The sequence below is a fragment of the Trichoderma virens genome, assembly GCF_000170995.1.
Source record: "Trichoderma virens Gv29-8 chromosome Unknown TRIVIscaffold_86, whole genome shotgun sequence".
Classification (NCBI taxonomy): domain Eukaryota; kingdom Fungi; phylum Ascomycota; class Sordariomycetes; order Hypocreales; family Hypocreaceae; genus Trichoderma; species Trichoderma virens.
The window spans coordinates 1,047,547-1,070,359 of NW_014013663.1; the positions used below are offsets into that span (position 1 = coordinate 1,047,547).

Consider the following 22,813-nt stretch of genomic DNA (forward strand, 5'->3'; position numbering starts at 1 on the left):
TCATTTATTCTACTATCACTCAAAGTCAAGAATACTTCTCACCAACTCTATCACCCCAAAATCGGCACCCCGATTCTGACGTTATACAACCCTCCAGCTAGCAGGGATCTCCCGCGTGGCTTACGGAGTAACCTCCCGGCTTATGTGGTATAGATCCGCCCTTGAAGCAAGGGGCTACATGGTCATATGGATGTTTTGCATGGAAATGAGGGTCATTTTACATGTGGCAGTTCAGCTTGAAAATCGGGATCCCAAAGAATTGGGAGCGGCACACTGCAAGAGTCTATCAAACTGGGAAACTGGCATGTTTGGGAACAGTGTGTCAGATCTTGGATGGTGAATGTAGCATTTCTTCCTCATCTGACTCGCCTCTGGATCCAGAGACCACGTGAATTCTGGTGGGTGTCACAGAGGAGCATCACAAGTATAGATGAAGCATGAGCATAGACTAAGAATACCGGTAGCGCCCCAGTCGGTCCGAACGTTTCGTGTAGACGAGCCATATTCGTCAATGTATGACCCATATCATCGTGATGATGCCCTACAAAGCTTCCATGTAATAATTCGCCATCATTTTCAGCATGAATGAGCCTCTAAAACGTCGTATTCGCGCATTATCATACCATATCCTAACACTAGCAGTACACAATAAAACATCAGTAAACTATCGATTTCGACGTTTATTTAGTTCAAGATCAATTGCTCGAAATGACGCACAAAGAAAACACAAAACTCCAGCTCGTCCATTCCCTTAGCCACCGTGCAAACGTCATAATACGATACCGTGAAAACATCACCACCAACCTATACATACCCGTCATCATCACATCACCAGTTCGGCCTCATATTCATCCTATCCTTGAAGAAATCCTTCATATCCTCCACCCCCCTCGGAGAATTCATAAACGGATGTCCATCCTCATACTCCTTCCAGCAAACATCCTCAACGTCACTCTCAAGGAGCAAATCCCGAAAGGCCCTGCCCCTCTCCATGTACGCGTCCCCACCGTTGCAAAAGCACTGCAGTAAAACAGGCGTCTTCTTGAGCACCTGGTTCTCTGTTGGTGGAATGCCGTTTGGGTTGAATAGCTGTTGTGTCGAGGAGAGCCTTGTGTCGGACATGGGCATCTCGCCTGATATCCCCACAAAGCAGCCCAGTTGTTGAGGTCTGTTGCCACCAACGTTCATTGAGAGATTGCCTTCCAGACTCATCAGCGTCATCATCGCCATGCCTGCACCATGGCCGATCCCGCCTAGGATGATCCTGTCCCAGCGGCCGCCCAGCATCGCGGCCTCGTTCCGTATGACCTTTTGTAGCTCGCGAACCCTCTCTCTTAGCCCGGGCAGCATGTTTCGCAATCGCCTTTCTTCGTCGCCATCATCCGTATTGCTTCTCCACCAACTTGGCTCGCCCCTGTGTACCGCATGCTGTATCCCCGTGGAGATGGACAGTAGAGATGGTACAAGAGGTTCGTCAGTGGGTGCTTGAGGAAATACCCACCTGGTAGATGCAAAGTTCTGGATAATGGATCGCCATGAAAGATCAGTTGCTTCGTGCAATTGGTTGACAGTATCGCGCGCAAAGATCTGGTTGCTGTGCAGAAATATGACGGTATGAGTGTGTGGCCTCGAGGGAGGGATGGTAGTGAGTGGGAGGTCTGCGACCATTGTATCTCCTTTCCTGGCTTTCTGTGTATGATGTTGTCTCGACAAGTGTCTATCTCAAGACGAGGAGAGAGTAAATACTATCACACAAGAAGACGGATATCAGCAATGTCCCATAGAGGCATTACATCAAGAGAGAGAGAGAAGACAGGATGGACGATGGAAGATGGACGACGACCTACCAACTCCAAGCAGCGCAACCCGTCGCTTATTTCAACTAAAACAAAGTCATCTCGATCGATCTTTATCCCGAGTCCAGACCCGTCACCGCCAGCTGCCGCCCCCGCTCTGCCTCATCACCGATCTACTGCCCAAAGCATCACAGACAAAGCATTAGCAACGGCAGCACAGATAAGGGAGCGAAGCCCAACGACGACAAAAGAGGAAAAGAAAGAAAAAAAAAAGAACCAATAAATAAATGAAAAAGGTGACAAATGACAGCTGTCAGACCGGTGTAACGGTTACCTCACGAAAACCACAAACAGCGTTTCGTACGAGTATGTGGAAGGTGGGAATAAAAAAAAAAGGACTCGGGCGAGATGCCAAAGCCGCAGCATCCGTGCCTTTCGCGATCTAGGCCTTTGTCCCTTTTCTCTTTTCTCATCATCATCCTTCGTACAACCGTGTCCTCACGCAGATAAGGCACAAACTCCTGCAAGCCATGGTCGGATATGAAGCGGAGATTGAATGCGAGCCGTTAATGGACAGGTCACAAAGGCCGATGCAGGGTGGCATTGGTACGACGGGAAATGTTCACGATCGTGGCAAGCGTTTCTCATTAATTAAACAAACACCCTTCGACTAGACTAAATATAGTCAGATCGAGGTCTAGAAGTTCGGAAGACATTATCCGAAGCTGAGCACGACTACGCCAAGACTCCCGGCATCCCGTACAATAAGCACCCCTCCCTCCCTTCTCCGGCGTCGGCGGCACCTTTTATTCCTTCTTTTTCCCTTTTCCTTTTTTTGTTTCTTACTTTTTTCTTTTTGTGACATGTCCGACGCAAATGGTATCGAAGTCTGGACCGAGCAGGAATATGCATCCTTTCACAGGAGGGGGCGCAAGGTTGGGCGGCAAACAAGGTAGGTGGTGAAACGATAGATTCGTACGCCTGATGCCATCGCGTATGTAACCCAGAGACACAGCGAGGTTTTATCAAAGGGAAGGTAGGATATAAAATTAAAGATAAAAACGTAAAATAAGTCGGTGAAAAAAAAAACAGATTAATTATCCTCTTTCAAAATAACAGTGTCCGCCTGGATGATGTCGTCCTGGGTACTGTTTTGGCTGCTGTCGTGGCTACGGCTCTGCTCCTTGGCACGCTTCGTCTCGAGGTGCTTGATGGCATCGCCCGTCAGCTCCTGGCGAGTCAGCAGCTTCCACACGTCCTTCTTCCTCGTCTTCTTGTCGCCAATTGTAATGACCAGGCCAGCGGTGATGTTGCACGTTATGCTGACACAGAGGATGACGGTGGTGATGGCAAAGGGCCGATGGTGGTAGTCGATGCCCCAAGTGGTGGCACCCAGGGAGATTTGCAAGCACGAGTGGCAGTCGAGCAGTATGACAATGGCAATTAGGTAGGCCAGGGGGAAGGCATGGTGCGTAAAAGTCTCGTCGGGCTTGTAGAAACTGTGTGACTTGGCCAGCTTCTTCTGATGGTGCCGCATCCTCTTCCACTGCTTGTACGTTAGCGGAGAGTCCTCGTCGTACTCGATGTCGAGCTTGGCGGCCTCGACGTCCACGTCGCCGTCCTGGCCCACAATGGCCTGCTCGGGCTGGAGCTGGGGCTGGGGCGTGGGCGTGGGCGTGGGCACCGGTGCGAGGTTGCTGGTGCTGGTGGTGATTCGCTCAACCGATGCGCCGGCACTCGCGGGTTCGAGACCGCCACCGACCTGGGCGTTGTCGGCCAGTGGATCGCCGGATGCGCAATGTGAAAGCTCGACACTGTCGCCAGGCACGCCCTCGAGGACGCCGGCCTCTTTGTCCTTGAGCTTCTGCTTCTTGGCTTTGGCAATCTTGCGCGAATAGTGTACGACAAACGCCATGTGATACGTGTCAATGGCCCGAAATGGTGCCAGACCATCACCCATGATGGCGAAGAGAGCCACCAACACGCTGTCGATGATGTGGATCGTGTACACCTGCTTGTCGCCCACGTAGATCCAGCCGATGAGGAACAGCACCCAGGCCAGACCAAACAGCGTGATGAGCGTCGCGTAGAGAGTGACGAAGAAGCCGAGCGGCCGACGCACGTACTGGCCAAAGCCCTTCATAGTGCGCTTGAAGCGCGACCGCCGCGAGTGCAGCATGTGGCGCACGCGGTCGTCCAGCTCCAGCTTCTCCTCCTCGGTCCAGCCCTCGAGGCTAAAGCCATGCGGCAGCGCCGCATAATGCGAGTCTGTGAGCCTCGACGTGATGGTGTCGGATCTGCGCAGCGTCACCGGTGCCCCGGCCTCGGCCTCGGCCACGGACTCGACGCCAGTCTCGACCCTCGACACCTCTTCAGTGGTCTCTGGCAGCGGCTCTTCGCGCTCTGCGGGTCGGCCCAGCCGTGCAAGCGGTCCAGCATCGCGCGGTGACAAGACATAGGTGGGGCGGCGGTTTATCCAAGGGCCAAGATCAGGCACGAACAGGGAGTTCTGCACGTTGGTCAAGGTCGAAAGAGTCTGGACCTCGGGATCTAGTCACACGAAAAAAATGTCAGCAACTGCCGGTGCTGGTTCTAGACTCGGCCGTGGAGAGGAGAAGGGGGGGTCGCAGCTTACCAATGATATCCAGCCAGTCCACCAGCTCCTCGCCGTACTCATCGGACTGGGGCTGAGCCTGTGCGGCATCGATGCCCGGCTGTGTATCGCCGGGCGGAGCTTGAGCTTGAGAACCCCGATTGATGGAGCCGCCAGGCCAGAACAGCCTGCTGAGCTTTCTCTTCCTGGTCAGCCTCCTCGAGGGCTCCGAGCCTACAGACAAGCGACGAGCCTCGTCTTCTCCCAGAGGCTCTTCGGGTAGTGATCTCGACGGCGAAATGGGAGACGAAGTCACTCCAAGCTCGGCCATGGTTGGGCGCGAGCCTTCCTCCGTCAGACGGGGCAATGCCATCTGCGGCACACGGCGCGAGTGTCTGGCAGCGCTGCCATCATAGACCTGTGCCGGGGGCATGGGCTGCGAGATGCTTCGAGGCCTCGCGCCGCGTCTCCGCGACTCGTTGTCGCTGCTCTCGGACGTATAGTCGAGGGGAGCTTGAGATACAGAGGCGCCGCTGGAGCTGCGTCGAATGCGGATGCTGGGCTGGCGAGTGCGTTCGTGAACTGGCCGGCCAGATTCGGACCCTGCCGTCGACGGCGCCCGGCCGCGGAGGCTCGAAGTCCGCGAGATTGCACTCGACGTGGTGTTGAGGGCTGGAAAGTACTCCGTTTCCGACTCCTCGGCGGCGTCTGGCGTTGCGGGATTGAAGGACCGCCGAGACGACAGCGATCCCATTCGCCGGCCCGAGCCTGGGACGCCATATCGCGGCGGCGGTTGCAGGCTGGATCCATCGATGGCCGCAGCTGGTGGCTGTGGTGTGAGTCCGTGAGTTAGAGCTGCTGCTGATGTCGGTCGTGATGATGCCACTGAGGCTGGATCTTGTTCTTGTCCTTGTTCTTGTCCTGGTTCTGGTGGCGGCGCTGACACAACAATGGTGTGCGGGTCAACGTCTTCGCCTTCGTCCTGCCTGGGAGACGCAGCCGTTCGCCGCCATCGCGATGATCGCAGGCGGTTGGGATTCATCGTGGATGAGCTGGGGGAGAGGAAATGGACGGTGCAGTATCAGGTCTGAGCGGGTGGCTGGCGACACAACATAAAGGTAAGGTATGGAGCGGTTGTGAACCCTGCTTAGTCAGGGCAAAGGGAAACAAAACAAGCAAAGCAACACGGGCGTCGAGTCCAGGGAAGATGCGGCTAAATACAGGAAATGATAAAATGAGAATGAAGAGTCGTAAAAGAAACAAGAGAGAGAAAACAAACACGCAGTCAATTCGATTGCCAGAGGAGGGAGGGAGGGAGGGAATAAAGGGAAATAGCAGCAGATGGCGATCGATGATCAATTCAGAACTGACTCTGACTCTGACTCTGACTCTGACAAACAGAACCAGGACAGACCAGGACAGACCAGGACAGACGGGACAGACGCCCAACAATCAGCGGTGATTTGCCGCCGCGAATCAATTGATTGCCGCCTCTTGTTCTCGTCCTCCGGGCGGAGCGACGGATCCTTCGGTCTGGACGAAAAGTTTAACGGCGCGAGACACGAAAAAGCAAAAGCCACAGGCCTTAAGGCCCTTTTCACAGGCTGGGCGCTACGCCTTTTAGCGCTCGAGAAGCTGCAAATTTGCCGTCCATTAGCAGGGAAACGTGCCATTACGTCACATGCGCCAAGAGCCCGGATCGAGTAACGCGGCTGCTTTGTCAGACGATAAGGTCGAATTAGCAATGGCCCTAGCACTGAAAGGATTTTCCTTGCTGATGGTTTAGTTAAATTGGACAAGGGGATAGAAGTAGTATTTTGTTTGGTTCATTTGATTTCATTTCCTTTTATAATTCGTTACTCATGAAGGCTCAATCCATGGGTTCAGCACTGATAATGGGGGCAATCGAAACGCTAGAGCTGCGGCAGTGACAGCACGACTCAATGCTATACCACGAGTCCCTCATAATACCCCATATTCCAAGGCGTAGGGTCTCCATTATCGACGTCAATATACCAAAGCAGACTGGAGCCGGGCAGATGACCCCCGTAATTAAGCAACGACAAAACTCCAGGTCCATTTTAATAACTGGGGATTCCGGCACATCATGTGAAGCTTGGCTGTGCGCCCGGAACGACTCGGTAGAGTACTATTACTTGTACATGTAGAGTAGACGACTTTGTTAGTTGCTCTGGAACAAGTACCCGGCGCGGGTATTTATACGCAAAAGGGTACTCATACATACTCGTACATAGTACCTACGACAATCAGCAATGACGGAGTGGCACGATGCTTGAACACGGCCCTCGTTAAGTCCTCAGACATCGGAATTACTGCCTTTAGATACTCTGATACGGAGTACACGATATATGTACTGCTATTCAATTCTCTTCTTCTTCATTCTTCTTCTTCTCCTCGTTGCGGAATAAACGTCCCGGCTAGAAACTGCCACGTGAGCACCTGCAAGCCGCGTCGACTTTGCGTGCTCAAGCCATCGCGTTGGCCGCCTTTGCCTCAATTTGGCCCAAGATGCCAGATTCGTCATGGCTTACCCGGGAACTACGCCCTTGGTATGCGTGTCACTGTCACCGTCACCGCCACCAAAAGACGCGCTGCTAGGAACAGGAATCACTTGATATTGCTAGTGTCATGGATGTATGTCATCAACGTTTCAGTAAATATATTCTTCCTGCTGTGGGATCCAAGTATCATCCCAACAGCAGTGGTGTGGTATCAGAGTGTAAAAGTGACATGGTTCTAAAACATCAACTGCCGTAAGCTGGTAGATAGATGGTTTGGACCTCATTAAACAATGCCGCGCTCCAAAAAGACAGGAATAAGCTCCAAAAAAAAAGAAGATCCCCCAAATTAAAAATAAAAATAAAAATCAAATCCGTAACCGCTCAGTCAGACTCATTATCATTCCCGTGTCTCTCCGCGTTTGCAATGGCAGACTCAACAGCCTCCTGCAAGTCAAAGTGAAAGTATGGCCTGTTCAAGCCCCGGATTGCTACCAAGCGCCGGCTGCTGGGATGCGAAGGCACGTCCTTGTCAGAGTCAGAGGCCTTTGAAATGTCATCCGAGTTGGTCCGCTCCACGTCGTACTGAACTGCCCGGCTGGCCTTCTCCTCCGCCGCAGCCGCCGCCGCCGCGCTGTCCGAGCCGCCCAGATCCGCGATGCTGAAGATGGTCTTCCAGTGGCCCGCACCCTCACCGTTTTCGGCGTTGTGGTGAGGAGTTCGGTAGCCGAAGCCTGCCGCGGCTAGAGCGCGCTTTGTCCAGCGGTTCTCGATGTGGGCAAAGTGCCAGTCTACTGTTCGGGGAGCAGCGTATCGATCCAGCTGGTTGCGCACGTCAATCAGGGCCTGAGCCGCTGTCACGTCGACAATGTTGACCGTGGCAAAGTCGAGGATGATGGCTTTGAGCGTGGGCCGGCCATCGTGCTCGTCCTGTTTCTGGTTTCGGGGGGTTGGGTCGTTCCAGGGTCGGTCCTACCGAGCACACATGTTAGCTTCTTTGCCAGTTCCATCTATTCAGAAAGAATGAAATGACATCAACTTACACCAAGCTTCGCAATCGTCTTGATATCCGTGCGTCGAGTCTCCCTGAAGATGGTCTCTGTCAAGTGGTTGAGATACCGCGTGGCGTTGGGGTAGTTGAACCCTTCAGCGAAGCGGTAGATGAAGATGCCGGGATACGGGCTCGATACAGTCACTTGAGGGTTGGAGCCATCTTCGTGGCCCAGAGGCAAGAACCCAGATCGCTCCGAGTATTCTGATGGCTCAGCAAAGGCCTCTTGGTCACCCTTGTCTGCGCCGCCATTGGTTGCCCGAACGGTGCGCACACGGGCCACACCCAGGAAGCGACCACGGCTGAGGAACAGGCGGAAGATGACGACGGCAAATGACATGCAGATGGTGGTGTAGATGCCGTTTTCGATTGTGGAGAAGACAGTCACCAAGACACCCGCCAGGAAGATGATAACCTCAAGGGGCGACACACGCCAGAACTGGAAAACGACGGGAAGGGGAGTGATGACGTCGCCGACGGCATGAATGATGACAGCGGCAAGCGCTGCGTTGGGAATGTAGAAGAAAACGGCCGTCAGAGCATAGAGAGCCAAAAGAACGACGATGGCGGTGATGACACCGGCAAAGGGCGTTCGCACACCAGCCTTGGACTTGATGGCGGTACGAGAGAAGGAGCCTGTCGCGGGATAGGCGCCCAGGAAGGGGCCCAGCAAGTTGGAGACGCCAATAGCGACGAGTTCCTGAGACGGGTCGATGATGTAGTTGTTGACTCGGCCGAACGACTTGGAGATGGAAATGTGCTCAATCAACATCACGATGACAGCGGCGGGAAGCTCAGGCAAAAACGCCTCAATGATGGTGCTGTTGAGCTCAGGAGCGCCAGCATGTTGGAAGCCTGCAGTAGTTGTCCATTGTTAGAAAAATGATGTCCGTCTACATCGTGCATACGCACACATAGAGGAAAGGTTATTTGTAACATACCACGAGGCACCTTGCCCAGAATGCTGATTCTGGGGTGAGCCTTGTTGTGCAGCGTCATGCCCGCGCTGATGCCGGTGTACAGCAGAATCACAAAGGCCGTACGCAGGGTCGAGATGAAAAAGTACAGCTTGGCTCGGTGAGGCTGCTTCTTGGCCAGGTAAGTGCAGACGCCTCTAACCAGGTACAGCATCAGAAGACAACTCAGGCCCAAGGCAGCGTCGATGGTCGTCGTTGGCAGCCCCTTGAGCGTGTTGATAATGACCTGGTACGGCGCGGCGCGTGTGTTTACGCCCTTGATGCCCATCAGCTTGGGCACTTGGCCGGCGGCGATGTTGATGGCGGATCCCGTCATGAAGGCGCAGATGGAAGGCAGTGGGATGAACTCGACGATCCAGCCCAAGCGTGCGAGGCCGAGGAAGCAGATGATGGCGCCTGCGATAACGGCCAGGGCTGAAGCAATGACGTGGCCAGGGACATCTGGGATTCGTGTTGCCGCCCTGAGCACGACGTCGCCGGTGACTTGGGACATGACAGCGACAGGCTGTGGTTTGTTAGTGGCGGATGTCCTCTTCAAGTTGACTTATACACGGATTTGAACGGCAGACTTACTCCGATGGTAATATCCTTGGAAGTTGCAAAGAACCAGTAGATCAAAACACCCATGAAGGAAGAGTACAGGCCATATTCAACGGGCAGCTGGGCGAGCTGGGCATAGGCCATACTCTGAGGCACAACGACGGCGCCAACAGTGATGCCTAGTAGTTGAGGATTAGACACATTGGATTTTTTGTAAAGTTTATGATATAGGATTGAAATGGAACGCAAACTCACCAGCAATCAAATCACCAATGAACCAGGTTAAATTGTATTTACCGATCCAGTGGATAAAGGGAAACAGGTTGTAAAGGTACTGGCCGACATCGTGCAGAGTCGGACGGATCTCCTCGAGAAACTCCCCGACGGTCGGTTCTCGCTCGATGAAGGGATCAGCATTGGATATTGACGGGATGTCGCTGTCACGATCTTGGGTATCAAAGCCAAAGGCCTTGGCCAGGCGCTCCTTAGTTGAGGCCATGACGCTGGTGAGATGATGACGATAATGAGGAGGAAGACCAAAAAGAGAAAATAAAGGGGGAGTTTAAGTAAAAATAGGCCAATCAAACTTTCTGAAAACGCCGCTTTGATGAACCTTCAAGTTGGTACTCCAAGGTATCAAATCCAATGGTCAGCGCCGCCAGTCTAGATCCTCTCTGTGTCACCCAGATGGCAACACCCCAAAGGCTAGAGATGGAACTGCAACCAGGTAAAACGTGTCCTGCTGCTGAAGGAAATGAGAGATGACGAGCCACCTCCTTCAGAGTTGCAGTGGAGAAGAGAGGAAGAGAGAGATGAAGAGAGATGGAGAGAGAATGCGGATGTAGACGCGGGTGGATAGGGCCATGCCAACTTTATTTATGTAGCATCCCAGATGGAATATTGGGAGGTTGACCCGAGCTTCGCACAGATATGGGTACTATAACGGGCATGGATACGGATGTACATTGCATCCATGCCATGTGCCGTTTCTGCTGCCTTATCCTGGCTCGAGGATCAGCCTCTTTTCGCTGTACTCTGACATTGTGATATGAGTGTAACTCCAAGCTTCGCGGCTGGTACCTGCAAGTACCACCCCAGTCATGGACCCCAAAGCGGGTACCGATGTGATACATAGATGATGGCTGGACTCGGAGACACTAGATCGTATTCCATGCAAAATAGCATCCATTACAAAGTACCTATTGATACACCCATCACAAAAGCACCAATTAGGGCGGTCGAATAAGGAGCCTACCGCGAGAAAAAGAAAAATCTAGCACCGCTAGGTGCGCGGGTCTGTGGCCAAAGATTGGCAACTCGAAGCTTTGTCTAGAGAGCCACCGGATTGCGTGCTTCTGGCCAAGTATTCGCTTGCAGCTAAAGGCCCTAGGGGGGAGAAACTGACGGCTAGTCTAGCCACGGCCCTCTTTTTTCTTTCTTTTCTTCTTCTGTTTTTAGCGGATGAGACCAGGGTCGGGGGGGCGGTACCGGGCTCATAGTGGTTTGGTGTCAGAGGTACTTGCATGGCGTTGTATGGCCTCTCGTCTGGATTGCGTCAACAGATGGACACCAAAAACTCTGAATCCAATTTCGGTGATAACTTTTGGGGCATGTCGGTTGTTTGCTGTGTTTTTCAATCAAGCAAGCTGAATGATGGGATCCTTGTGTAGATGATGTGTGCAATTTTAAACCTGCCTTGCATGACTGTCTCTGTCAGCATCATCTGTGAGCTGTCTTATTCGCAAACAACACCACCATCTCGCTCATTACACCATATATACACCCTCCAACAAAGGACCATCTACCCGACAAACTCCACACTCCACGGGCTACTGCTACGGCATCGCCATGCAACGCAATAATCCCTGCCTCCCATGTCATCTTTCGGGCTGACACACCTCTTTGGGGGGCACGCCTGGACCCTATGCCGGCGACTCGAAGCTCTCCATGATGTGCCTGAGTACCTCGAGGTGATTTCCTCGCCCACAAGAACCTTATCATTGCGAAGCCTCATCGCCCAAGAGAATCAGGCGACTCGTGTCAAGCACGCACTACACTGAATAGGATCCCGCTGTATCACTACACCCCATAGAGCACGGACTTGCACATCTTCGCAAATCGTACTTTGCCCGTCGCACACGGCGTCCTGCATGCTTGTACATGCGTCCCAAGAGATCTAGACAACATCCGGACCATCGCCGACTAACTCGATTTAAGCTACGACACCAGGGCACTTGCCGGAGGAGGATCCAATCGACCAGGCGCCGGGTACTGCGTATTATTCCGTGCTCCGCGTCCTACTACGAGCATGTACAAGCATGGAGATGGATGGGGTCCGGTGCGTTGTGCAAATCCATCCATCTTCCGCCATCTCCGCTCTCCAGCCCGTGTCAAAGAAATAGAACCAAATTGGCCCCGTCGAGACATCATCTTGCCTGCCTGACGACTGACTGGGGCCTATCAACAACTCTACTCCGCGACAGACGACTTACGCCACTTCGAATATACCATCTTGTGACATCTGATCATCCTTAGCTGCAGGTTTTGGCTTGTCTCAGCCGCCATTTCAGCTGCTGCTTCACGCCAAGTTTTTCATCACAAGGATTCAAGACTACGACCACGTCGCACAGCTTGATGGACAAGGGGATCCTTGAACCGCCCTGACATTGGCTCCAAAAAGTAAAAGAGTCCCCCATTACGGAGCCTCGGGTGGTCGCCCTTTTTGGAGCGACTTCCAGCATTTCCAAAAAACGTTGTAATAGCGCAGATGGCGCAATATTCCCATGTACACTCGTTATGCCCACCACTTGATTACACACCCAAGTACATACAGGTCGCTGGACTGAGGCAACGGGGGCCTTAGCAAGGCTCTGATCGCCGACTGAGAGTCTGGGCCATTGCTCGGGACCCTCAATGGCCATCACCAATCAATAATTATTGCGCCTTGAGCGTTTAACATTGGTCACCTGGATGCTAGTACTTTGGTCTGTTCTATGCTTGCCGCCAGTGACGTGCCTTCTATATAACTCAGCGGCACTTAGGAGTACTCCATGCCGGAGAGGCGCTTGAGAAGCTTTGCCAAGGCCATGGTCGAACCAGCGGGCGATTGGGGAGCTACTACCCGTGATGTTTACCGCCTCGTACGAGCTAAGGGGATGTCGGATAGCTGCGATGCATGCCCAAACTGGGATGCAGTACGCAATGGGTTGACCGAGTCCATGGGAGAGACACAACTAACCTTCTCCCTCGACTCGTACCGCGGTGGGCTACCCGGCTACGCCAACACGAGACATTCTCAGCTTGACATTACTCAGAAACAAAATTCAAAGCCTCATCTTATGCTACTCAAAGGATGTCGTTGTGAATGGCCTAACTCGTCAGTCCAAAGCTGCAAAGCTGAATGAACATCCTGGCCGTCACTTCAGCCCACAAGATGTAATGAGTTGCATGGATGTACTCCATTCCCCCGTTCCCTCTGCTAAGCTACACGCTTCTGCTCCTAACGTTGGACTGTTTGTTGGCGCGCATGAACAATATCAGGCATCCTGTCTAGCCTCCCAAGTGGCGACGTTTGGGTACGCTAGCCGTGCTCTTCGGTCAGAAGAGAGAAGCTGAAGCATTGGCCTTGGTCATTTGCTCTTCTCCTGGTATGTAAAGCGAGCTAGTCTTTCACCAAGCCGTTCAGCTGAATCCTATTTGATTTCATCTTCACATGCTGTATTGGGGGCTGTGATAATCTCGATCTCTCCCCCCTTTTATTTTGAGTTGCCTCTACGAAGTACTCGGCATACCACATCATGACACCATGGCGCCATCGGAAGGCGCCATTCTACTATTACATGTCACATAATATGTCTATGCCAACTGTGAAGTAGTCCGTGGGGTTCAATGCGAGACTCTCAGCCGCAGTATCACAAGTGAATAGGAAGATGTGATATCAAGAATTGTTGAGCCAAGCAGCAGAGCTTAGAGTGACGCCACAACTGCTAGCCTCGCTTCATAGGTTATCCCCTTGTCAATAGGGAGTTAGCTGCACAAGTCCATTTCACGAGTCCTCCATCGGGCTTTAGGGACCTTCCCGCGGTAAGAGATTGATACCGCAGATGAGAGCCGAGGCCTGCTTGGTCAGGGCCCCAGAACACAGAGACTGTCGCGTGCGTATATGGAGAATCGTTGAGCTGCATGTGAACTAGTGTAGGCAGAGCTTTAAATTGGTGATGTTGAATGTAGTTAAAGCATAACGAGTCAAATTTAAATACAGGAGACTTGACATATCAGTTCTGTCAAAATCTCACTCAATTATACCGCGGAATGGAATCGAGGCTAGGATAGGGGGCTGGACTGGGAGTCTGCCCGGTTCGGTCTGAGATTTGTACATGCTAAGAGAAATCTCTTCTCAAATTGACGTAAACGCATTGCCTAAAGTATCTCACTATGCGCTCATGAGGACGGAGTCCATCAAGTGGATGCTGTCAATCTCCTCGCTTCTTCTACGGATGGGTCATTACCTTGTCCCGTGGAGTTAAACACTATTGATGCTAGTCTTCAGGGTATGTGAATATCTGGGCGACCCATATCCACTGCAAAAGGGTGAAGACCAAATGCGACTTCATTCCGTCTCCAGTCTTTACATGCAGGCGAGTCGCTTGAGAACGGCAGATGGCAACCACTCCGGCGCATATCAAATGTGCCTATAGAGAACATTGAAACTAAGTATTAATTAGGCAATCCAGGGTAGCATGAAAATTGACATATAGACTTCCTGCTACGATGGCTGCCTTGGGCAAAGATACATACATGTGTATTTAAATATATATATATCTACCTGAGTATGTATACTTATCGTCAATGGAATTAACTGTACTATTTTAAGCACATAACTAATACGATAGAGCCAGGATGCTCGGTACACTGTGCTGGCTAGTCACTGGTTAGATAATATATCCTCTTGCCAAAGACCGTTGAACAAGATCATCGACAATCTTCTGCGCCCTCTCATCGCTTGGTAGCGGCAGTCCCAACCTTTCGTTATCTGGGTTCTTCCATACAGTCAAACCGCCTGTAAACGGATATGTCAAAACAGCCGCAAACTCTTTCCAAGTAAATATGCCGTTTCGCATATTCTCATCCGCGGCCTTCTTTCTGTCGGCGATTGAGAACGATGTGATCTCCCACGGTTCCTTGGACTCGGAAGCGTCCTGGAAGCTTTTGACAATCTGCTGCAAGGTAGTTTCACCGTCGCAGATGTAGAAGAAGCCGTTCTTAAACTTTGGATATTTGGTTAACAGGCTGTCCAGACCTTGGAAAAGTGTGTCAAGACTGGATATAGAGATTAGGCCGTAACCACCATCACCCAGTGAGGCAGTGCGTTTGTTCAGGTCCATTGGCGCAAAGGCGGATATGTCTGAAGTCGAATCGATTAGTACGGAGCTTCTCAGAGGCCTCTCAGTCTTTAGAAGGGACCACTCACTCAACAAGAGATTTCCAACATGCAGGGATACAAAGTCAATCTTGCCTTCAGAAGACCTGGCCAGCAAGTAGTTGTGTGCCACTCTCTTTGGTGCAATGACTGGGTTAGGAGGCAGAGTGTTAGGCCCCATTCTCGAAACCGTGGCTGCATTTCCACCTGCAGTGTCAGGCGCCCATTCTGATGGCACGAATAGCTTCACCCCAGCCTCAATGGCTGCATTGATGAGGGCGATATGAACGATGTCGAGGTCTCCTCCTGGACCAAATTGCGTGAACACGACCACGGCATCAGCGCCAGTCAACACCTTGACCAGACCTTTGTGATCCTTTAGATCGACCTGCACAATGGGAACCCCCTCAGGCACGTTTTTGTATTCGGACGGGTCTTTGCGGCCAATAAAAGTAACATCATACTTCTTAGTCGCAACAATGCGCGGCAGGATTTGGCCACCAAGGCGAGCTCCCTACTGAAGAGTGAGTTTGGCGATCTTGCCGAGTCCAAGCAGTTGTGGGCCTTTTACTCACTCCATACCACACGATTTTCTTGATAACGGATTCGGATGCCATCATGAGATGAGAATAAAGCCAATTGGATGATTGTGCTTGTTGTTAATAACACAACAATCCGTCGCCTTTTCGATCCGGACAGTGCTCGTCTTAAATTCTTTGGCGAATTGACGACAGCGGTGACACATCTTGACTGATTATTATTTACCATGATTCCAGTACGGCATGTCACTACATCCCACCGGCGACATGGCTCTTTTATGTATGAGGATTCATGCTGCGATGCCGAATATACACGGCAACTGCCGAGCGCGATGGCTCCACCTGGTGGCGATTATTAATCGCTGCGTATCTAAGAGATGTGTTGGGGTTCAACAACAACAGCAGTCAAGTTACAGAGGAATCAGAAAGTGAAAAAAAAGCCGTTCAACAGACAATAAGATGTCCAACAAAGACTTTTAGTGTCAAAGAGCAGTTTCCATAACAGGATGCTGGTCCACCTAAAAGGCGATGCTTGATACATGTATATAGATGAAGATTACTGATCTCATCGGAAACAATTATCCAAGTCCCCGAATATAGGCGGCAAGTGCCGTATCTTTGTAGGTATTTACTGCAACTAGGCCTTCTTGCACCTCCTTGATCGATTTGGATGATCTCAGCAAACTACGAATTGGGCAGCTGATGAAGTAAGTAGGAGAGAATATGACGATGCGTCTTGGCAACAAGCATAGGAATGATCGTAAAAAGGCCGTTGCCTGAATCTCAACATCGAGGCAACTTGTGCGATTTGTTGAACTCCCAAGTTATTCATTTATAGGCTTATGGCTCTCCTTTTTTCTATGTATTGCGTTCGGTCGGTCGTTATTTCGCGTCTGGAGGCAAAGTTGCAGCTGGGAACGAAGCTATCGAAACCACATCCGCCATCTTGAAATCTCGATTAGTCAGGATATTCCAGAGTAGCGTCAAGAATTCACTCGTATCGACATGTCGATGCTAATCGGTGGGACTCCGTGGGACTCTGAACCTATATCGCATGTAAGAGTACCGTCTCTCTATACGAAGTACAGGCAGTCTAGGAAATGTTGTTGACTATATACTCTACAATCTTGCTACTGACCGGGGGCCGTTGGCTTCTGCTGAACCTCTTGAGTCTTGATCGTGGGTGCTGCAAGGGCTGACCATCTTCATAATAGTTCTTACCTTAGCATCAACCTAACTTGCGCCAACGGGTAAGCTGATTCGCCCCTTTCCTTGCTTCTTCCCCACGCCGCCGAGCTCGTCCGACACCCCGCTATTGATCACGACATCTCTTCATTCCCGTCGTCATTCAGCCCCTGCAACCCAAGGTCACTGGAAAGAGAAATAAAAAGAGAAATAAACCTGGAATGTCCAATACTATGCTGTTCAACAAGGAGAATGTGGTGTGATGCCGCTCTATTTCGTTTGCCAGCCACACGCACTCTTAGTGACCATGTAATTGACTGCGACTTATTTGCGAGTTCGACCGTATAACTTGCTCACTTCGTTTATCCGGGTCATACAGCCAAGGTCTTGCAATCACTAGAATCTCTTTTGGGAAAGAGTACTCAGCCAATCATGAGCCCGTCTAGTTGGAAAAAAGGATATGAATAGTTTATGGGCTTACTCTGTCACCAATGATGATAAACCGCTTGTGGCTAAGTGAAGTTTGTAGAATGGGTCATCAAGTGCATTTTACGGATTTGCAACGGGTTACCACTCTGCGGAAGATACTTTATCTGGGGCTAGCACTAGTTTGCTAGTAGTTTGGAAGCGTTCTGCATAGCATGTAAGCAATGCGGCGAGAAGTCATGCAGGGTCACGCTTTTACTTGGATAAATAAACCGCCGGGAGCTGGAGATCACCTCGGAAAAGCAACCTAGCTCCCATCACGCAATTTCAAGGTTAGGACGGTCTCCTACCACGGCTGATGGTTGCTGGGTTTTGATCACCGGTTGCCAGCTTTATTATTAAACATAACAAGTACATCATGGCTGTTGCATCGTCCAAGACGATAGTGACGATCACAGAGGCTGCCGCCATCACACCGTTTCCGGCCGCCACGTACGGAAAATCTGTACCTTATTTACAACGGCAGCTGCTTCTCCATGATCCTCGACAGCCATATAGGCTCCACACAGATAAAGAGATCCCTGAACTCAGATTCGGAGATTTATTAGTCGAGGTGCATGGTATCGGCTTGAATCCAATCGATGGGAAATCAGCGTCCGTAATTCCCCGCAGATGGCCAACCACTGCTCGTCCCCTTCAGGGGTTTACTAACGAACTTATTGTAGAGATTTCGGATTTGTGCTTCCATCTCCACCCTGTCTGAATGGACGTGAGTTCATAGGCAAGATTATAGCTTCAGAAGTCGACCAGAGATGTAGTCTTCAGCCGGGAGAGTGGGTGAGTTTCGTGACATAGATATTGCCGTACCGAAACTGTGGGTGACTAATATTGGCCAAGGTCCTCGCTGTATCTACGGACTACCGCGACTTTAGAAAATCGGCTTTTCAAGAGTATGCCATTGTCTGCTGCTACAATGCTATTCGGATTCCCAAGCATGTCGACCCGTTTAAAGTCGCTTCTATGGGTGTCGCCTTTGTCGCAGCAGGTCTCTCTCTCGGAGTCTGTCTAGGTGTTACTTTTAAAAAGGGGCCTAAAAAGAGAGAGTTCAATCTCTTAGAGAATGCTAGATGGTGCCCAGAAGATGTGCCTGACGATATTGCGGACGAGATCTTTGATGCCTTGGCGCCTTGCTATCAAGCCCAACCTGGTGAATGGCTGTTAGTCTATGGGGGTAAGCAGCGCTGTTTCTTAGGATGGTGAGATTAAAAAAGGTTAATACTGACTTATTTGAAGCATCTACCGTTACTGGACAGATCGTGATTCAGCTGGCTAAAATAGGAGGCTTGAAAGTGGTCGGTGTTGCTGATCTCAACAAACATCGGCAACTTCTAGAGTCACTTGGAACTGGTGCGTACTTAGATGAAAGATATTGATAAAGCTATTGCTTACCAAAAAAACTCTAGATGTTCTGATTGAACGCAGCGACCTCGATCAAGCCAAGCTAGACATCAGACGGCTCATCCCAGGCTCACTACGATTCGCCATTGACACGGTTGGACCAGAAACCGCAGCATGGTGCCAGCAAGTTCTCGCAGAGCGCACAAGTTCTAGGTACTGTTCCCCAGGGAAAGAGACGCCGACAAATCCGTCACCAGTTGATCCAGCCACACGAGGGGGTGGCAGCAAACTGAGCCATCTCGTTGCCATGACAGGCCGTCCCGAAACACTTAATCCTAATGTTCAGATACACACGGTGCCCATCAAGCTGTTCCATACGAGCCAATACGTCGGTGGACATCTAAGTAAATGGCTGTACGAGCTACTTGATACAAATAAGTTGCAACCTCCGGAGGTGGAATTTGTACCAGGCGGGCTCGACGCCATCAACGGGGCTTTGGAAAGACTAAGACAGGGCAAAACGTCAGGAAAGAGGCTGGTGGTTCGTGTGAAAGAACCCGATACGAAGTCTGAACGTTTTTCTTAGATACCATTGTTGCGATGCGTTTCAATCTATTGAGAGGTATTCTAGGCATATAGCATGAGGAGGTCATAAGCGAATGATGGCCTACTTGCTTTTGAGGGGACAGACTACGATTTCAGTACCAAAAAGCACCTCCCACTGCATCTACTCAAAACAAGCTGTTTGCTACGGGGAGACAATAGAACTTGGTATACCATTTTTGTTTATTCACTTATTTCAGTGATACTCTCGCTCTCGACTATACCTCGCCATACAACTGATGCTGTCAAAGAAGGAGATGGTGGACCAATGCGTACAACCATCGCCAGGCATCTCGGAAAGCTCAAGCAGTCTGTCTACGCTTCAAGTAAATGTTCAATGGTCTTCTCTCCCATGCAAGAAACGTGCGCTGCGCGCTATGCCAATTCTCTTGCCCCGGAGCCAGTTCCACATCGAACTTGTACAGCATTCGTGAAAGAGTCAGTCGCATTTCGGAGTAGGCAAGATTTTTGCCGAGGCAATCCCTTGGGCCGTAACTGAAGGGCTTGAATACCGCTCGATTGTCCTCTTTGAACTTGGCATCGTAAAAGGGATGAGACTTTGGCAGCCATCGCTCAGGGATGTAGGAGTCAGGCTCAGTGAAATGTTCAGGATTGTGGTAAGTGACCTCTTGGAATACCGTAATTGCAGTCTCGTGTTAAGTGTTAGTTTGCGACTCTGACTGGTAAATATGTGTTTGACTCACTCCTTTAGGGACATATTTCCCGTCAATGGTGTCTCCCGGGCAGACTCGTGGAGGCGTCTCGTTGATGGGAGGGAACACGCGGAGCGCCTCCTCAATGCAAGCGTGGAGGTACTCCAATTGTTGCGTCGACGTGAGTGTAATACCTTCTTCATCATCAAAGGCAGACCGGATTTCCTCGACCAGCCTCCTGTAAGCAGTCGGGGTTGTGCCAAGATAGAACATGAGGGCAGACATAGTGGCAGCAGTGGTTTCGGCGCCTGCTCCGATGAGAATAGTAGCTGAAGCCAGGACTTCCAATCCTACAAAGCCCATTTCACCATCGTGGTCCTTCTTGAGCATGTGGAACGTGAAATCGCGGTAGCCTTCAATGGCATACTCGCCTAACTTGATGCGCTCCATTGTTCTTTCGACAGCGTCGCGCTTATCGTCTTCGTTTGTATTTATGTCTGGAATCAAGTGTAGTTTTGTAACAATCTCCAAAGCAAAAGGAAATTGAGAAAGAAATCGAGAATAGCATCTGCCGCGAAACCCCCTGAAAAATTTAGATACCCAAGGATGAGAGCCATTTTCAAGGCAGCTGTACGACTTTGAGTGGGTGAGATGGCCAATGATGTCAAATGTGATGAAATTAAACCAGTCGTTGACGTCGAAGCTTTTGCCAGTATCGGATTTTTCAGTGAAACGCTGCATAAGAAGGTCTACATACTTCTTCATGATTGGTCCTTGATCTCTTAATGCACCATCGCTGAATGCATGACCCAGCTGCCGCCGTTGTCGTCTGTGAATGGCTTTGGGAGCTCCAATTATGGACATCGTATCTCCCATAAATAAAAAATTCGGTACTTTTCCATACTCTTCTTTATCTGCCCTGTGCGCAAAGACTTCAGGCCAAGCGATAGATCCATCAAAGGCTAGATGATCTGGGCTAACACGCACAATAGGACCATACTTGCGGTGGAGTTTCTTCATCGTATTGTGCATGTGGCCAGAGACAAGAGTGCCGTATGTGTAGGGGAGCTGGAAAGCAGCCATATGAGTTGGGCCTGGGAATTTAGATAACGGATGAAACCAGACATTATGGATAGCAATGGCTACACGATAAACAATGAACTAATGATCCATAAGTTAATATGGAGCACTAGTCGCTACTTGGAGATATGCATAGCTCAATAAACATAGACTAACCAGTGCGATAAGTGTACCCAATAGTTGGATAATAGTCTCATGATTCAATTCCTCGACCACTTCGTGCATGAAGCCTTGAACCTGAGGAAAGGCCGGGATTGGCGTTTTAGCATAAGTAAGTAAAGTCTCCATAGTGCTATCTCGATCTATAGAACATGGTCGTACGAGAAGGAATACTAAAGAGCTAGAGAGGTGCTACCAATTATTGAGAACCTTTATCGTATTTGTACTTTTATAATTTTCAGCCTTCATATTTACCTACTTACTCGGCCTATCAAAATTCTCCAGCTGAGACACGCCTTTCCAACCCCTCTCCTCCTCGTTTAAGTATCGTATCTGGGAGCTGAGGGGTGAGGGGTGGTGGTGCACCAGAATAGACTCACAAGGCTAGCCATGCTAACATACTGCTGCCAAGTAGGTAGTTGTATATTGCACATGAAGCCAAACTCTCTTTGGAATACTTTACCCAGTCTGGGAAACTAATTATTATTCAGGATGCTGGTACTACCCCGGCACTCAATAGCCGATTTAGAGTCTAGAGTCATTTGTTGATCCATCGTCGAATTATGATGATCCTGGAAAGCCTTCTTTATGAGTTCCATTTACAGTGATTGGTACAGCTGCAGCGTGGTACGCGTCTGTACAGGTACCAAAGATAAATTTACGCAGCGAGTAGCCTGCCTGCGCCTGCGCTTGCATATGTAGTCCCTTAGTACGTGTTCATAAGTCTACAAATGTGCATGTATGAAAGGACATAACGATATAATAGCCACATGTATATCCTGGTCTCTACTTCATATGCTAACAAATGATAGCTGCAAGCAGAGGATTTGCAGCCGCGATTACCAGGATTAATTTGTATAGCCTGGTTAACCTTTTGTTTCTCTACAAGGTCATTGATGATAACCGGGATGCTGGTTAATCACTCATTTATGCATGATGGGTGGCGTCGAAAAAGAAATGGGAACGTACTTAATCGTCCACTGCTGCGAGGGTACCTAGATTGTTGCTGTTATGGAGTTGAATCGCCTCGTTCTGATCGATGGGAAAAGATGACGAAACACAATGATAGGTTGGCTGGATGCCAGGTTTTCTTTAACGATGTAACACTCCGGAGTGTTCGAGAACGCCGTATCATCATAGATGAATACCATGCGGAGCAATACTTATACGCAATGCCAAGACACAAGGCTCTCAGGAGGAGTTTCATCGAAATATAGCTGCAAGTATTTGGTAACAAATCATATTTGGGGCAATACCCATGCTAAATCACTTTTGTAGTATTTGGTACACAACCCGGCGGCGTTTTGATAGCGTCCTCATCCCTCGCGAAATGCTACCCAATGTGATCCTTAATGGTCTGTCAAAATATCGAAAATGGTTGGCCTGGTATGTGGAGATTTGGCATTCAGGTGGTGTGAAGAAAAAGGAAGTAAAAAGCCGGGGTTGTGTTCAGCTTTGGTGAGGGAGGTTACAAAAAGCAACCAGTCGAGCTGCATGGGATGTGAAAGCTGAAGACGAAACTTGCCAGCGCCAGAGATATATCTCTAAAAGAAGAGAAGAACCTTATTCTCGCGGCTTTTCTTTTAATTTATATTGTGTAGCAGTCTATTAGCGTCTCGGAATACTCGCTGAAGCTACCAAAGAGTACATAAAATTCTGACCATTGCCATGTGAGCCATGCAATGTGCCTGGTTCTAGACTAACATCTCCCCACTCCAGATGGTACGCCACACTGAAAGATCCTAGGCTCCTCTGTGGTACTTTTTTCTTTTCTTTTCCTTCCTTTTTATTTCATCAGAAAATGGTGTGATGTCGGAATGACGAGGATATCCCCTGTGCAAGCTACATGTACAGGTATTTTGCCGCACCTCTCGT

The 22,813-nt window shown here is 50.2% G+C and overlaps 7 protein-coding genes across 7 annotated transcripts; 2 read left to right on the forward strand and 5 right to left on the reverse strand.

Moving 5' to 3' along the window:
- Positions 1-828: 828 nt before the first annotated feature.
- Positions 829-1,668, reverse strand: TRIVIDRAFT_158893 (uncharacterized protein; the record flags this gene model as incomplete). The annotated part of the gene is made up of 2 exons (XM_014097302.1): positions 829-1,414; positions 1,451-1,668. 2 exons carry the CDS (start codon positions 1,666-1,668, stop codon positions 829-831), a joined length of 804 nt encoding a protein of 267 aa, XP_013952777.1.
- Positions 1,669-2,931: 1,263 nt separating this feature from the next.
- TRIVIDRAFT_124076 (uncharacterized protein) lies at positions 2,932-5,131 on the reverse strand (the record flags this gene model as incomplete). Its single annotated transcript, XM_014097303.1, has 3 exons — positions 2,932-3,435; positions 3,481-4,346; positions 4,432-5,131. Coding segments are annotated over 3 exons (2,070 nt in total), but the record flags the coding sequence as incomplete, so codon positions are not given.
- Positions 5,118-5,917, forward strand: TRIVIDRAFT_216710 (uncharacterized protein; the record flags this gene model as incomplete). Its single annotated transcript, XM_014097304.1, has 1 exon — positions 5,118-5,917. One exon carries the CDS (start codon positions 5,456-5,458, stop codon positions 5,849-5,851), a length of 396 nt encoding a protein of 131 aa, XP_013952779.1.
- A 1,375-nt stretch (positions 5,918-7,292) lies between these two features.
- On the reverse strand, positions 7,293-9,975 carry TRIVIDRAFT_158532 (uncharacterized protein; the record flags this gene model as incomplete). Its single annotated transcript, XM_014097305.1, has 5 exons — positions 7,293-7,880; positions 7,952-8,814; positions 8,901-9,441; positions 9,510-9,655; positions 9,732-9,975. The coding sequence occupies 5 exons, from the start codon at positions 9,973-9,975 to the stop codon at positions 7,293-7,295; spliced, it is 2,382 nt and encodes a 793-aa protein (XP_013952780.1).
- Positions 9,976-14,407: 4,432 nt separating this feature from the next.
- TRIVIDRAFT_50993 (uncharacterized protein) lies at positions 14,408-15,512 on the reverse strand (the record flags this gene model as incomplete). The annotated part of the gene is made up of 3 exons (XM_014097306.1): positions 14,408-14,880; positions 14,947-15,405; positions 15,467-15,512. 3 exons carry the CDS (start codon positions 15,510-15,512, stop codon positions 14,408-14,410), a joined length of 978 nt encoding a protein of 325 aa, XP_013952781.1.
- A 1,845-nt stretch (positions 15,513-17,357) lies between these two features.
- On the forward strand, positions 17,358-19,218 carry TRIVIDRAFT_172793 (uncharacterized protein; the record flags this gene model as incomplete). The annotated part of the gene is made up of 5 exons (XM_014097307.1): positions 17,358-17,699; positions 17,771-17,882; positions 17,943-18,276; positions 18,339-18,452; positions 18,509-19,218. 5 exons carry the CDS (start codon positions 17,464-17,466, stop codon positions 19,027-19,029), a joined length of 1,317 nt encoding a protein of 438 aa, XP_013952782.1.
- Positions 19,219-19,348: 130 nt separating this feature from the next.
- On the reverse strand, positions 19,349-21,067 carry TRIVIDRAFT_194303 (uncharacterized protein; the record flags this gene model as incomplete). The annotated part of the gene is made up of 3 exons (XM_014097308.1): positions 19,349-19,696; positions 19,751-20,860; positions 20,936-21,067. 3 exons carry the CDS (start codon positions 21,065-21,067, stop codon positions 19,349-19,351), a joined length of 1,590 nt encoding a protein of 529 aa, XP_013952783.1.
- Positions 21,068-22,813: the final 1,746 nt, after the last annotated feature.